The 15,478-nt window shown below is 51.8% G+C and overlaps 2 protein-coding genes across 2 annotated transcripts; one reads left to right on the top strand and one right to left on the bottom strand.

Annotated features, from left to right (window-relative positions):
* Positions 1 to 481: 481 nt before the first annotated feature.
* LOC134665541 (uncharacterized) lies at positions 482 to 2,545 on the bottom strand. Its single transcript, XM_063522517.1, has one exon. The coding sequence runs from the start codon at positions 2,543 to 2,545 to the stop codon at positions 482 to 484; it is 2,064 nt and encodes a 687-aa protein (XP_063378587.1).
* A 3,409-nt stretch (positions 2,546 to 5,954) lies between these two features.
* LOC134665540 (uncharacterized) lies at positions 5,955 to 11,070 on the top strand. The gene is made up of 2 exons (XM_063522516.1): positions 5,955 to 7,286; positions 7,366 to 11,070. Exons 1-2 carry the CDS (start codon positions 5,955 to 5,957, stop codon positions 11,068 to 11,070), a joined length of 5,037 nt encoding a protein of 1,678 aa, XP_063378586.1.
* The last annotated feature ends 4,408 nt before the right edge of the window (positions 11,071 to 15,478 follow it).

Raw genomic sequence — 15,478 nt, 5'->3', positions numbered from 1 at the left:
CACGTGTTAGCGACTCCCTGGTTGGCTAGAGTCAGCCCTGACGCAAGTGCCCACTCTTCAACGACCTCACCGCGCACGTCCGTCGCCGGCGAACCCCACGCAGTGGACTTCGCGTTAAAATCTCCAGCGACGACCACTGACCCCCGGCCATAAAGCTGGCTGACTCGGGCGCCTACCTCCGCCAGGAACCGTTCGAATTCAGCCAAACAGCGATTCGGAGAGAAGTAGATGCCGACAAAAGTGACACGTTCATAATTTGCCGACACATAACCTTTCCCCCGGACAACGTTTTCGAATGTGCCTCCTCTTGCCATCAATGCGACAACTCCGTCTATGTCAGACACCCAATCGCTTCGCGGTGGGACTGAGTACGGCTCAGCCACAACTGCCACATTAATACTCCACTGAGCCAGGGATTGTAAAAGCAGATCTTGAGCCCTGGCGCAGTGATTAAGGTTAGTTTGCAACACCTTAATTGTCATTAATTGTCGGTCGTTACAATGTCCATCTCATCTTCTTCCACCGCACCGGTGGAAGGGATAACAGCCTGGGAGGGGGCCCGGGGGCCATCGCCAGCGCGTTTTGTATTCTTTGGGCTAGGGTTGGTGCAAGCTTTGGACCCGATTTTATGGTCCGCAGGTTTGCCTGCAGCATGACACAGGATACATTGAGTTGATCCAGAGCACGCTGACCTCTTATGTCCTGGTTGACCGCAATTATAGCAGCGGTTACTGTAGTCTTCAGTCGCTGTGCATTGAACCCCAGCATGCCCCATCTGCAAGCAGCGAAAGCACCTCATGGGTCTTTCTTCAAGAAGGCTAACTTTAGCCGAGAGGCCCCAGCCGAGTTCAAGGCGACCAGCCTGTGTGACTTTCTTGGCTGCGGTAACAGGGCAGCGCACCCACAGAGTGCCGAGTCTTCTAATACCGCGACGAACCTCACCAGTCTTTACCAGGTCTGTTGAGCACTCGCCGGCGCTGGCGATCGCAGCTACTACCACCTCGGGCGTTATTGAGTCGTCCAACTCTGTCAACCTGAGCTCTGCGCATTTGACAGGTCTTGATACACGAACAGCTTCTGGACCCAGCTTTTCCGCAAGCGCTCTGGCCAGTTGGTCGGCCTTATCACCACTGGTAGTTCCTGGGACCTCTAGAACGGTGCCCCCAGTGATCGCGCGTTTGATTCGCAATGCAGAAATGCCGAGTCCAGCCAAGTCAACCCTACTCTTGGCCTCCGTAAGTACATTCGCATACGTCACCCCCCTTTCAACTGCCTCTGGGAGCAGTGTCAGAACCACCGCTGACGAACGCGGGGGCACTAGTTTGCGTACCTTCTTTGGTTGCTGTTTCTCTTTCGGTTGTGTTTTGGAAACAGCATTGGCCGCCTTCTTTTTCTTTTTGCCCTTGGGGCCCACCTTTTGCCATCCTTCCTCTGTTGAGGGACCTGGAGACGCTGGATGGGACCGAAGGGTTGCCGTACTCTGGCTGACAATGGGCTGTGGGGCAATGCTTTTCTTGCCTTTGCCCTTGCCTTTGCCGCTGATCTTTTGCGGCTCTTCAGTATAATTTGGTGGACCCTTCTTGCCAGCGACAGGGGCCACTGGCATCGCGGGCTTTTGAATGACGCTGACGTTAGAAATCAACTCTTTCCTCTTGTCACTTGCCAGAGGTGGACGGAGACTTTGGGCTGGCAATAGTCTGCCTTCTTTCTCCAAACCATCAAATCTAGCATTAATCATGCTACCTACTTGAGTTGTAACAGCCCGGACAATGCTCTCTATGTCCAGGGCCGCAGGTTCGTTAGACTTAGCCTTCTTTTTGGATGGCGCCGGTGGATGAGATCCCGACGGCGCAGATTGAACCACGTTCATTTCCTCTAGGGGAAGCGAACTCCGATGTGACATTTCGAAGCGTTGCATGTCCTCGCGAATTTTTCGGAGCTCAGAACGGACATCTGCTAGTTCCGCTTTAAGGCGCTTGTTCTGTGCCACTAGTTGTCGGGTTTCGTCGGATACCGTGTGTGTCCTAAGCTCCTCAAAGACCTTCTTCATTTCCTTGGCTGATTCCTTTAGAGCCTTTTGAAAGGTACCCTTAAGATGACTGGACTTTTGGGCCACCATGTCAATGGTTTCTAGGCTGACACGGACGCGATCATCGAGGTTCACATCCTCGTCAGTAGACATTTCCGATAGTCTTAATTGGCGGGTTTTATAAGACAGACACAAGTCCTCCGCCTCTTCTTCGTCGCGAAGGCGAAGTTTTTCGCGTTTCGCCTTATTGCCCGCGCTTGCCGATGTACTAGGACCATCGTCAACATTCGGCGACCTAGATCGCGACCTTTCATTCGAAAGGCGCCTTCTCTTGCTCCAGAAGCTGCTCTCACTCGCTGGGGAGCGTGAGCGTGATCGAGACCGATTTGAGCGCATTGACCGGGCTGAGCGCATGGACCGGACAGAGGTAACACTCCCGTCCGAGTCTGTTGCGGAGACCTTTTCCGCGTCTAGACGCTCAAGCGTCACTTTTGCGACTTTCGTCGCCACCTTCATCGTCAATTCCGAATCAGAAGCAACATTCTTTGTCCGTTCTTCGTTTGCAGGGGTCAGGTTGGGTTTGGGTTTTTGTTGGGTTTGTTTTTTAAGATTATTCAATTGCATAATAAGTCCCACGAGTAGAGGAGAAATAAATTTCCACGGAAGGCAGAGATCCTCGATGCCTAGGTGGCCCTTTTAATACTGTGAGGTCGGGCGGTATCACAGGTTTGGATTCTCATGACTGGTAATCACTCCAGCCGCTCCGAAGAGCATCTTGACGCGGAAAGCCGACACGCCAAGAGTTATGGATTTTTTATTGGGGTTTACTCCCCTTGACCCGGCCGATTAAGGCAAGGTCACCGGTTCCGAGGGCAGGCCTAAAACATGACCAGAACCCACCCCGGGATAACGGTTCGGCCGACGGTGACCGTAGTCTGCACCACTAACTTCTTCCCCGAAGCTAGCAGCACCCGCCGCCCTAGGTGGTTTTTATAGAGGTATTCCGTCCTCGCGGTCCCCGTCCATCGCCAGCGACCCTCGTGCCGACCCCACGGGCCGGGTTACGAGTTGGCCGACAGCTGACTTGAGTCAACCGTCGCCCTCACCATGGGTAATTTTTATAGAGGTTTTCTTCCTCGCAGCCCACACCCCGAAGGGAGACGGCCCCCGCTCCTGGCACCAACGGACCAAGTTTGCGGCTTTGACGATGCACGCACGACATCGCACGACCACCACATACCAATGGTATTGACCACTAGACCACGGCTGCGTCCTCTGCCACCTCAGGTGGAACTGAGGCATGACGGGAGCAGCCAACCATACAACACGGCACTGAAGCCAACGCAGGAGCAAGCTCAACTGCACCACGCCTATGACTGGTAGTTCGCAGAGGAAGGACAGCAAACGCGCAACTGAGCGTCTATCCTCCCCCTCCCAGGGTGCACCACGAGGAGGTCTACCAGCCCTTGCACCCCAACCTAACCTAACCTAACCTAACCTAACCTAACCTAACCTAACCTAACCTAACCTAACCTAACCTAACCTAACCTAACCTAACCTAACCTAACCTAACCTAACCAGTCACGCACCCCCCAGCGTCGAAGCAACAGCGTTTCCGCAAAGCTCCGCAGGAAAAAATTCGTGGAAGTGGCAATTTTAGACCTATCGCAGTGAAAGTGGTGTTGTTGTACGCGTAATCGCAAGACCTACACAGTGCAAATAAGTGCGTAACCCACGGATCACAGTGCGAAGGAGAATTGGCCGAAAACCTCAATTTTAGAGGTTATAAAGTACAAAAACGCTGTCTGCGGCGCGCCTGGCCGCTGCTACCTACACGTGCGATACGTCGTCAGAAGCGCCTTGACGAGCTCTACACGACGACACTTCAACGACATCTGGGAGACGCACCGTCGAGGCACAATCTTCAAAAAAACAAGTACCACGTGTTGGTGTGGTCAGCGATCCAGAGGCGTGCGGCAAATTTTGACGACACACCAAAAAGCGGCCCATCACCTGGAGTGTTACGGTAAAATTTTTAAAATTTTTGGACCTTTAGTTTTTGAGAAATAGACTTTTTAAAATTCGAAATTTGACCGGAATTATCTCGGAATCTTCAGGCAGACCATATACTTTTTAAAGTGAAATCTGGTGCGCGCTAGCTGGGAGACTATACCTTTTAAGTTTGAACATTTTTTGGACATTTTAAGTGAGAAAAATTTTGAGTTTTCGAAAAATTTCGAAAAATACTGTTTTTGTATATTTTTTGGTTGTGACTAAATTGGATTATTATTGTGTATTGTAGCTGTGTGTTTTCTATTAATTTTACAATTTTTTGTGTATTTTTGTGTCAAGGGGTACCGGAGTTATTGAATTTTAACCTAATTTTGGCAATATATTCTAAATTAATATAAAATATTATTTTTTCTTATTATTATTGGCCTTAGAACTGACATTTCACTTCGGGAAACCGGAAACACGGACCCTGTATCTTTTAAATTGGCTAGAAACCAAAAAACCGCCATTTTGTTTTTTCTGGTACCAAATTTTAAAGTGCAAATACTCGGTAACCGCTTGACATAAAAAAGTCGGATTTTCACCTTAGATAGTGTCTTTCGAGCAGAAACCGACTTTTTCAGGTTTCAGGTGAATATCTCGACACAAATTTCTAAGGGTTGAGACCACCTCTAAGTGTAAGAGGAGATAAGGCGAAAAGCAGGGAAGAAAACCCGAACTTCCTCCGACCACCCGTTCCTGAGATATCGGCCCTCAAACACTGAGTTTGACAGTTCGGCGGCCATCTTGCCTTTTTTCAAGTGGCAATATCTCGGCAACCCAGGTGCCTGGAGACTCGCGGTTTCTTTCCTGAAGAAAAAAGCAGGCAAACCTACGACCTTCGACACTTTTCAGGAAATTTCAGGCGAAATTCAGTCTGAAAATTCCTGAAAATTTTCGAGGCCTGAAAGTGGTCTCAGCCGATAGATTAGGTTAAGTTTAGGTAAGCCATCGAAAATCCCGGTTTTCTGCGACTCCGGGAACGGGAGAAATCAGCGGTCAAAGTTTCACTTTGACAGTTCTAGCCGCCATCTTGGAAAAGTTTAAACCGAGATATCTCCCAAACGGTAGGTCGTAGAGAGCTGGGGTTTCCTCCTGGAACATCAGCCGGTGCAACTCCGGGTGAGGAAAAAGGTTTCAGCCGAATTCAGGACTTTTCAGGAAACTGAAAACCTGAAAATTTTCCCCACCTGAAAGTGTTCCGGCTGGATAGAGCTAATCGAGCCCTGAAAAACGAGCCCAAGCGCGGATCTGTAGGGCCAGCGGATCCGGAGATACAAGCAGATACCGAATCTTGAAACCGGTTCCTGGACGGAAACCAAAAACTTCAGACCGTCGTAGCTCCGGAACCAGTAGGAATAGCAGGGTCGTGCTTGGTATCGTTGGAAAGGGCTTGAGGAGACCTATCAACTAGAGTAGACAAAACAGCTCTACATAGAGCCAAATTTCGGCTTCACTGTAAAAGTCTATTTTTACTAAAAATTTGGTTAAAGTAAGAGACTTTTCTTAGATTTAATTGATTGCTGTGTGTCTATATACAGTTACATTAGTGTTAAGTTGATAGTAGAGTCCGTGACTCTACACTTGTAAAATAATATTTGACTCTATATTCTAGAAAATTTTAATTGTGCTTTTTCCTTCTTCTACAACCCTTCTTTACAATCCGACGGCGAGTACGATCGCCAGAGCGCCACCTCCCCTTTACAGAGGCGGCAACCTTCACGATAAGTCGGGAGAGCCCCGACAAGGAGACAAGCGGTTCTCGCAAAGCGTACTTATACAGTTCGCTAAACTTCTGTAGGATCGTCTTAGGCTAAGGCACCACCACCGCAAAAAGAAGAAGTAGATGTTTGGTTTCCGCACGCCTGTCAAAATGGCCGGAAACCAGGCGAACGACGGTGGCGAACCGTCGAAGGTGAGGCGCAGCATCGGCGAATGGGAGGCCTCAGGAAAACAAAAACAGGGGCAGAGCCCCACAGCGGCCCCCCCGCCGGCCAAGGAAGCCTTGGAGGCCCCTGGCAAAGACCTCCTAAGACTGACAAGTCCTCAAGGGCAACGAGTTGCACAAGTAAAAGTTGGAGAGGCAAAAACCTCACCAATCACCTGCATAAAAACCGCCGAGGCCAGGAGACTAATGGAAAAAGCGAAAAACCAATTAGACCTTTCCGGCAACATTAAAAAGGAAATGAAGGCCTCGGTGAAAGAAATTATTGAAAAACTCTACAAGATGGTGAAGGACTTGGAACTCGAGAAAAAACGCCTAGAGATGCCTCGACTCAGTTCAGCAACAACCCCAAAGCTGACCAACACAGCAAACACCACATTCACAGTCACTCCGGAGCCGGACCAATGCTTTCCTAAGAACATTCTGACAAAGCTGGAAGAGCAAACCAAGCTCATAGAAGAGAACGGCAAAAAAATGGACGAGCTGAGGGCCTCGATGGAGACCCAAAAGGAGACCCTTGGGAGGATGGCGACGACCGCGACATACGCAAGCGTAGCGGCGGCGTCCCCAAACTCGGCACCCGGTGCAGGACCGACCTTGAGAAGAGGTACCCTGCACTCAGTGGTCGTTACCTCCAAGGATGAAACTGAAACGGGAGACGAGGTCCTCGACAAGATTAGGAAAGCGGTAGATGCGAAGGATGGGTGGATTACGGTGGAAAGAGTCAAAAAAGCGAAAGACAGAAAAGTCGTAATGGGGCTGGCTACTAGAGAGGAAAGGGAAAAGATCAAGGACAGGCTAGCAAAAGAAGTAACCAATCTCATCGTCGAGGACGTGAAGAATAAGGACCCACTACTCATCCTTAGGAGCGTGCTCTCCATAAACACGGATGAGGACGTCCTAAAGGCACTGAGAAACCAAAATAGGGATATCTTCCGTGACCTTGGCGAAGAGGAAGACCGAGTGTCAATCAAATACCGAAAAAGGGCCAGAAACCCTCATACAGGACATATAGTGATCAGCGTCTCTCCCATTATCTATCAGAGAGCAATAAATAGGGGAAATGTCCACATAGACCTCCAAAGAATCAAAGTGGAGGACCAGTCCCCGCTGGTGCAGTGCACCCGCTGCCTGGGATTTGGTCACGGCAAACGCTTTTGCACAGAACAAACCGATCTGTGTGGCCATTGTGGAGGACCCCACTTAAAAACCGAGTGCGAAGAATGGCTTGCCAAAATACCACCCCGATGCCACAACTGTGTAAAGGCAAACTTGGAAAACGCAGAGCATAACGCATTCGACCTTGTATGCCCTGTACGACAGAAATGGGACAATATAGTTCGAGCAACAGTGGCTTACCACTGCTGAGGGCACCAAAAAGGTACAAACGCCCTACCGGGTAGCGCAAGCAAACCTCCAGAGAAAGAAACTGGCCACAGATGAGTTACTTGTGGAGGCGGAAAGGCGGAAAATCGCCCTTGCGCTCCTACAGGAACCCTACGTGGGGGCCAGTAAAGAAATGAGGAGCCACAGAGGAGTGAGAATCTACCAGAGTGACGGCACTGAAGAGGGTGTTGTAAAGGCAGCAATAGCCATATTCGATGACGATCTCAATGTTGAACAATACCCAAAACTCACCACAAACAACATCGTGGTGGTGGGGATCAGCACCGTCGCTTGGAGGATTACACTCGTGTCCATTTATTTTGAGCCAGACCAGCCCATTGAACCCTACTTGGAGCACTTATCCAAAATAAGAAAAGAAATAGACTCTAATAAATGGATCATAGGAGGTGATGCCAACGCTAAAAGTGTATGGTGGGGTAGCCCACAGACGGATCATAGGGGTGAAGACCTGATGGGAACCCTCAATGAGCTCAACCTGAACGTGCTCAATATGGGAAACATACCGACTTTCGATACTGTGAGGGGTGACAGGCGCTTCAGCAGCTTCGTTGACATAACAGCCTGCTCAACGGAGATGCTGGACCTAGTAGATGATTGGAAGGTCGACGAGGGACTCACGAGTTCGGACCACAATGGGATTCTTTTTAAAATTCAACTCAAAAAATCAACAGGTATCAAAATACAAAGAACCACCAGATTATATAACACAAAAAAAGCAAATTGGACCGATTTTCATGAGAAACTCGGACAATTATTGCAAGAAAATCACCTAACAAAACCAGAAATAGAACAAATAGAAACGAAGGAAAAAATTGAAGAAATAGTAAATAAATTAACGCAAGTAATAACAGAAATATGTAAAAAATCCATCCCAAAAAAGAAAAATAAAGAGAATCTCAAATTACCATGGTGGTCGCCTGAACTCGAAGAGATGAAACAAATAGTCACTACTAGAAAGCGCAGAATCCGCTGTGCAGCCCCAGTAAGACGAGAGAGGGTCGTGAAAGAGTACCTTGAAGCAAAGGAACAATATGAAAGTCGAGCAGTAAAAGCCCAAGTCGAGAGTTGGAAAGACTTTTGTAAAAAGCAGGATAAGGAAGGGCTTTGGGAGGGTATATATAGGGTTATAGGCAGAGTCACAAAAAGAGTGGAGGACGTACCCCTGGAGAAAAATGGCGAAACCCTTAGCGCTAAAGAGTCGGTGAAGCTGCTGGCGGAGACCTTTTACCCAGAGGACTCTGCCAGTAGTGATGACGCCCACCACAGACAAACCCGTAAGAGAGCGGCCGAAGTGAACGATGGCGAACAAAATGAAACTTGTGAACCACCCTTCACGATGGCTGAACTGATATGGTCGTGCGAGTCGTTTAACCCGAAAAAGGCACCAGGCGCGGAGGGTTTCACGGCCGATATATGCTGCCACGCCATTCGAGTAAACCCTGAATTGTTCCTCACCCTACTAAACAAATGCCTCAAGTACCGATACTTCCCTAAGATCTGGAAGGAGGCCACGGTGGTCGTCCTCAGGAAACCGGGAAAGGACAACTATGCAAACCCCAAGTCATATAGGCCGATAGGATTGCTGCCAATCTTCGGAAAGATCTTAGAGAAGATGCTGGTTGCCAGGCTAAAGTCCCACCTAATACCGAGGACCAGTGCCTGCCAATACGGATTCATGCCGCAGCGCAGCACCGAGGACTCCCTCTATACCCTTATGCAGAGAATTAACAAAAAACTAGGTGAAAAAAGGATCGTCACGCTGATCTCACTGGATATAGAGGGGGCCTTCGACAGCGCATGGTGGCCTGCCATCAGAGTCCGGCTGGCCGAGGAAAACTGCCCCGTTGGTCTGAGACAAATGATGGACAGTTACCTAAAGGACAGAAGCGTCACGGTGCGGTATGCGGGTGAACAGTATGGACTGGAGACCAGCAAAGGCTGTGTACAAGGGTCAATAGCGGGTCCCATCCTCTGGAATCTACTGCTGGACCCACTCCTCAAAAGTCTCCAAGCCAGGGGCGACTACTGCCAGGCGTTCGCGGACGACGTGGCACTTGTGGTGGATGGAAGCACCGCAATGGAAATTGAGGCCAAGGCCAACTCTGCTCTCGAACATGCCCGGGAATGGGGCGTCAGGAACAAATTGAAGTTCGCACCGCACAAGACCAATGCAATGCTTATTACACGAAAACTAAAGTACGACACCCCACGCCTGTGCATGGGCGGGATTAATATAGGGATGGTCAAGGAAATAAAAATGTTAGGTGTTGTCATCGACAACAAGCTCACTTTCAACGAACACGTCTCGAACGTCTGCAAAAAGGCAGTGGGTATCCACAAGCAGCTCTCCAGAGCGGCAAAGGCAAGCTGGGGACTTCACCCCGAGGTTATTAAGACCATATATGTAGCGACAGTGGAGCCAATAGTCCTGTACGCCGCAAGTGTATGGGCCCCGGCCGCAACAAAAATAAGTGTCCAGAAGCAGCTAGCAGCGGTCCAACGAGGAATAGCACAGAAACTGTGCAAAGCGTACCGCACAGTCTCCCTCAACTCTGCGCTCATCCTGGCCGGGATTCTCCCACTCGACCTCAGAGTTCGAGAGGCGGCCTCGCTATACGAAGCCAAAAGAGGTGTCCCCCAGCCGGGATTGGGCGACTGGGAAGTGGAGAGAATGGCTCCAGCCGCAGAAATGCCACACCCCGCAGAACGCCAGGAGCTGAAACTAATAAGCCTCGTTGACCAAAATGATGTCAACAATCATAGTAACTATGAAGTGCGAATTTACACGGACGGTAGTAAGATAGGAGGTGGAGTCGGAGCCTCACTGTCTATATGGCGGGGGGAAGCCGAGATAAAAGCCCGGAAACTAGCTCTACCTAAGTTCTGCACTGTCTACCAGGCGGAGCTTCTCGCAATCTGTGTGGCAACAAGAGAAGTCAAGAACAGTAAAGCAAATACGTTCGGGATCTACAGCGACTCCATGGCAGCCCTTCAAACCATCCAGAACTACAGCTGCCTCCACCCTCTAGCAGTGGAAGCGAGAGATAACATAAGAACAATATCTCACCAAGGCAAAATTATCGCTTTGCATTGGATAAAAGCACACGCAGGGCTGGAAGGTAATGAAAGGGCGGACGAACTCGCCAAGGGAGCGGCTGCGGACTCCAAACGTAAGCGTGACTACGATCAATGTCCGGTATCATTCGTGAAGCGAAATATCCGTATGGCCACGCTTGACAAGTGGAATTGGAGATACACCACAGGTGAGACAGCATCGATAACAAAGCTGTTCTTCCCGGATGCGGTAGCGGCTTACGGGACAGTCCGAAAAATTGAATTCACGAGTCCAGTGACACAATTAATGACAGGGCATGGTGGATTCTCCGAGTACTTACACAGATTTAAGTGCAAGGAGAACCCATCGTGCATATGTGAACCCGGCAGACCAGAGAGCATTCCGCACCTAATAGCGGAGTGCCCTCAGTTTAGCATACAAAGGCACGATACAGAAAATAAAATTGGGGAAGAGATAAAAGTAGAAAATATTAGTAAAATAATGCAAAACAAGTATATTAGAGACACGTTTCTAGAATATTGTAAGAAAATTGTAAAAATAGTAATAAATAGAAATAAGTAGATATAAGATAAACTATGTATATTATAATAATAAACATGATGTTTATCTGGATTAAACAAGTATAGCTCTAATGTATAAAGTAATACAATAGGTATAACAAAGAAAAAACCTGCTATGTAAAGCCAACTCCCTATTATAAGAAATATGTATAACGAAAGATAAAGTAATCAATAAAGAATACCCTGTCTAAAGTTTATTCCCTATTAAACATAATATAAATAAATAAATAAATAAAGTATAGAGATAGGTGGGAGCCCCACCCACGTAAAGCATAAATGACGATGAATGAAAGAAAGAACCGTATGAAGCATGAAAGTACGAGCAGCAGAAAATGCGAGAACTGGCATGAAAGAGAAACATAGATAAATACTGTCTCCGATAATGTTGGAGGACAAAGAGAAAAAAAAAAAAAAAAAAAAAAAAAAAAAAAAAAAAAAAAAAAAAAAAAACCTAACCTAACCTTTTTTTTTTTTTTTTTTTCGTTGGAAAAATGCTTTATGCATGCCCACACACCCGGGGGAGAAATGCGGGTTATGTGGGACTCGGCAAAGGCGCCGCTACCCACTAAAAAACCAACGGTATGCCTGGGCGCCGCCAATTGGGCGTGGCCACGGGTTCTCTTAAGTACGCAACCGTGACCACGCCGGCGCCGCTCGCCACTACCACATGCGGCGGGTCCTTCTCTGGGGGGGCTAGAGAGGAACTTCTACCCCTGCCTCCTCAGAAGGCGCGTGGGCATACCACGCGCGCCTTCTCTGCGAGGCCTATGTAATGGGCAGCGACGCCCCCGCGCCGCTGCCCAGACCTCGCTAGGTGGGGGGAAGGAGATGGGCATACGCTCTCCTCCGGGCCCCTGCGCGCTTGCGGCGGATCGGGTGCGAGGCTGGGTCAGCCTCCCGTTCCCTCTCCGCTGCCTCCTTCTGCGACATTACATCCTCGCAGAAGGAGAGAACCGCTTTCCACGACCTCTCGTCGGCGGTCATAGTCTTAACTATGGCTGGCAAGGAGAGGTCGTCCCCCACCACTGCCACGAGATCACGGCGCTGCCCCGCCCAGGCTGGGCATTCCTCCAGGGTATGCTGCGCCGTGTCCTCGGCGCAGCTGCACTGGTGGCACTCGGCCGTCACCTCCCGTCTTGCGAACCGGTGCAGGTAGCTCCCGAAACAGCCATGACCCGTGAGCACCTGCACCAAACGGAAGGTTAACGAGCCCCGCTCTATCTCCATCCAGTTTTGTAGAACCGGCCGGACCGCCTCGACAGTCCTGTGTCCTTCCTCGCGTCCAGCCAGTTGTTCCTCCCATTGGAGGACGATGGACTGCCGGACGAGGAGCTTCTGCGCCTCTACTTCCCTGGGCGCTGGATGGTACTCCTGCAGCCGGAGGTCTCTGCGCCACTCGTACAAAGACGCTTGGGCCTCCGCCTCCAGATCCCAGGGAGGCGTTCCCGCTAATAAGCAAGCCGCATCGTACGAGATTGTGCGGTACCCGCGTACAACGCTGATGGCCATCGCCCTCTGAGCCTTCCTCAGCAGGGCGACATTTCGGGCCGCCAGATTCACCGCCCAGATCGGCGCCCCGTACAGGGCCATCGATCGCACCACCCCCATATACAGACGGCGGCTCGCAACCTCCGGCCCCCCGATATTGGGCATCAGCCTCTTCAGTGCGGCCGATGCTGCCATTAGTCGGGGGGTCAGGCGGACAAAGTGCTCGCGGAAGCTCCACCGGGAATCAAGGACGAGTCCAAGATATTTCATGTTGGACTCTACCTTGATTCGAGTGCCACCAACGACGATGCTGGATCCTTCAGGTGGCGCCTTCCGGGCAGCGTGGAAGCAGAGCGCCTCGGACTTGTGCAGCGCCACCTCCAGACCCAGCATCGTTATGCGCCTCACCACCTGTGCTACCGTCACGGTGGCGAGGCGTGCTGCTTCCCGGTACGAGGTCCCCCGGGACGTGACTAGCGTGTCATCTGCATAACAAGTCACACTTGACCCCGGGAGAAGCTCCCCCCGCAGGACCCAGTCGTATCCAATGTTCCACAGGAGTGGCCCTAAGACCGAGCCCTGTGGAACACCGCACGATGTCTCCCACCTTGTTAGCCCGCCGGCCCGGACCGGATACTCCACGCACCGCTCCGAAAGGTAGGCCCCGACAATTTGGCACAAATAGGGGGGCACTTTGTGGTGTTTCAGCGCCTCCCTAATGCACGACCACGGCAGGGTGTTAAAGGCATTGGCGATATCCAAGGACACCGCTAGCAGAACCCCACCGTGGTCAACCGCCTCATCCGAGAGGGCTTTGATGCGCGCGACCGCATCTACGGTCGACCTGCCCTCTCGGAATCCAAACTGATGTTCGGACAAGTCAGGTCCCACTCCCCGGAGGTGCTCGACGAGGCGACAGCAGATGATACGCTCGAAGAGCTTGTCAGCCTCGTCGAGCAACACGATCGGTCGGTAGGCTGATGGAGAGTCCGCGGGACGCCCATCTTTTTTAAGGAGGACGAGCCGGCCGGTTTTCCAGATGGTCGGAAATCGGCCGGACTGCAGACAGGCGTCCAGTAGCCCGCGGAATCTCTCCCCCAGGGCCCGCAGCGCCAGAGCCAGGACGCGTCCTGGGATCCCATCTGGACCAGGTGCCGTGTTTTTAGCTTTAAGCCTCAGCACGGCTGCATCTAGCTCTGCCTCCGTTACCGCAGGCACCCCGACTTCCGCAACCTCATACCCTACGAGCTGATGAGGAGGTGCCATTGCTGGGGGCTGGTGTTCCGGTCTGTTCGGGAACAAGTTGGAAACAACCACCTCCAGCAGTCGAGGCTCGAGACTCTCCGTCAAGGGGGGGGCCCAGGGGCGCAGTTTGCCCCTGACCGCCTTGTACGGCCTCCCCCATGGATCCCGGTTTAGCGTCTCGAGAAGCTCCGCTCTGGCGCTCGCTTTCGCCTCGCAGATGGAGAGCTGCAACGCCTTGACTGCCTCTCTATAGGCGTTGTACAGCCGCGTCTCTTCTTCAACGTCTCGGGTCTGCCTTCGTCGGCGGGACCGTGTGTACTGGCGTCTCGCCCTGTTGGAGCGGGATCGAAGTTCTTCGATTTCTCGAGACCACCAGTACACTTGACGCTTCGGAGGCCGTGGCTTGGCTCGTGACATGCCTGCGTCACAAATTTGTGACATAGCTTCACGAAACCAGGCTGCTTCTTCCTCGACCTCCACAGGCCCAGAAGATGTTGACCAGGCCTGTACGAGGGACGCTATTTCTACCGCTTCGCGATCTAGGCTGGTCAGTGCCCAGCGAGGGGAAAGAGTCGCAGCACGGCCATTCGGACGACGATCTGTGTCTGTCGTGTCTCCGGAGGACGTGGAGACATCAAACCGGATGTACAAATGGTCTGATAGTGTCTCCACCGTCTCTAGCACTCTCCAGTCACGGACACGGGTCGCAAGTGCCGGGGTCGCGAACGTAACGTCCACTATGGACTCCCCCTGCCAGCGCACGCAGGTACTGGCCGACCCTCGGTTCAGAACTGACATGCCGGTCATCGTCGCCCACTCCTCTAACAGATCTCCACGAATATCTGTTACGGGACAGCCCCAAGACCTGGATTTGGCATTTAAATCACCCGCGACAACTACCTGGCGCGGTTGGGTCTGGCCGACGAGAGCCGCTAGCTGGCCGAGGAAGGCTTCAAACTCGGAGACTCTTCGGTTGGGGGAGAAATATACCCCAATCAGGGTGATTTCGCCCCAGAGGACAGCCACATAGCCTTGACCTCTCGACAAGGTGGAAGGGGGCGGTATGCCCGCTGCCCCTGCCTTTGTTATAATGGCCACTAAGCCGTCCAGGTCCGCAGCCCAGTTGTGGCTGGGAGGGACATAGTACGGCTCGGCGACCACGGCGACATCTATCGACCACTGCGCCATGGACTGCAGGAGGAGATCTTGAGCCCCGGCGCAGTGGTTTATGTTCGCCTGGAGCGTCCGATTAACTGACGCCTCCATTATTCGGCGCATTGTTAATCGGGCCCTCTTTAGCAGCCGGAGGCGTTGACGCTCCAGGGGTGCCTGGTTTGCCGGCCATCTTCCGGGAAGCACGTTTCGGGGCTTTAGCCCCCGTCGTGCAGGTACTGCTGCCGGCAATGTGGTCGGCAGGTTTCCCCGCTGCAGCGCACAGAGTGCAGTGGGGCGCGGCGGTGCAGTCCTTGGCCCGGTGACCGGGTTGACCGCAGCGGTAACATTGGTCGCTGCGATCGATTTCTGAGGTGCACCCCTTCCTAACATGGCCAGGCACCAGGCAGCGGTAGCACCTCAGGGGTCGGGACTCCAGCAGCTGCACGTTTGCCGAAGCCCAGCCGACGAGGAGTCGCCCCTCAGCCACTTTCTTGGCGGCTGCTACGGGGCAGCGAACCCAC

This window comes from Cydia fagiglandana, chromosome 6, assembly GCF_963556715.1.
Source record: "Cydia fagiglandana chromosome 6, ilCydFagi1.1, whole genome shotgun sequence".
NCBI classification, from domain to species: domain Eukaryota; kingdom Metazoa; phylum Arthropoda; class Insecta; order Lepidoptera; family Tortricidae; genus Cydia; species Cydia fagiglandana.
The sequence above is the reverse complement of the archived record's forward strand: the minus strand, read 5'-3'. Positions and strand labels throughout refer to the sequence as shown.

Coding starts and splice junctions, on each gene's coding strand:
- LOC134665540 (XM_063522516.1), top strand. CDS start 5,955: ATGGCCGGAAACCAGGCGAACGACGGTGGCGAACCGTCGAAGGTGAGG. Junction 7,287..7,365: donor CACCCCGATGCCACAACTGT/GTAAAGGCAAAC, acceptor GGGACAATATAG/TTCGAGCAACAGTGGCTTAC.
- LOC134665541 (XM_063522517.1), bottom strand. CDS start 2,545: ATGAAGGTGGCGACGAAAGTCGCAAAAGTGACGCTTGAGCGTCTAGAC.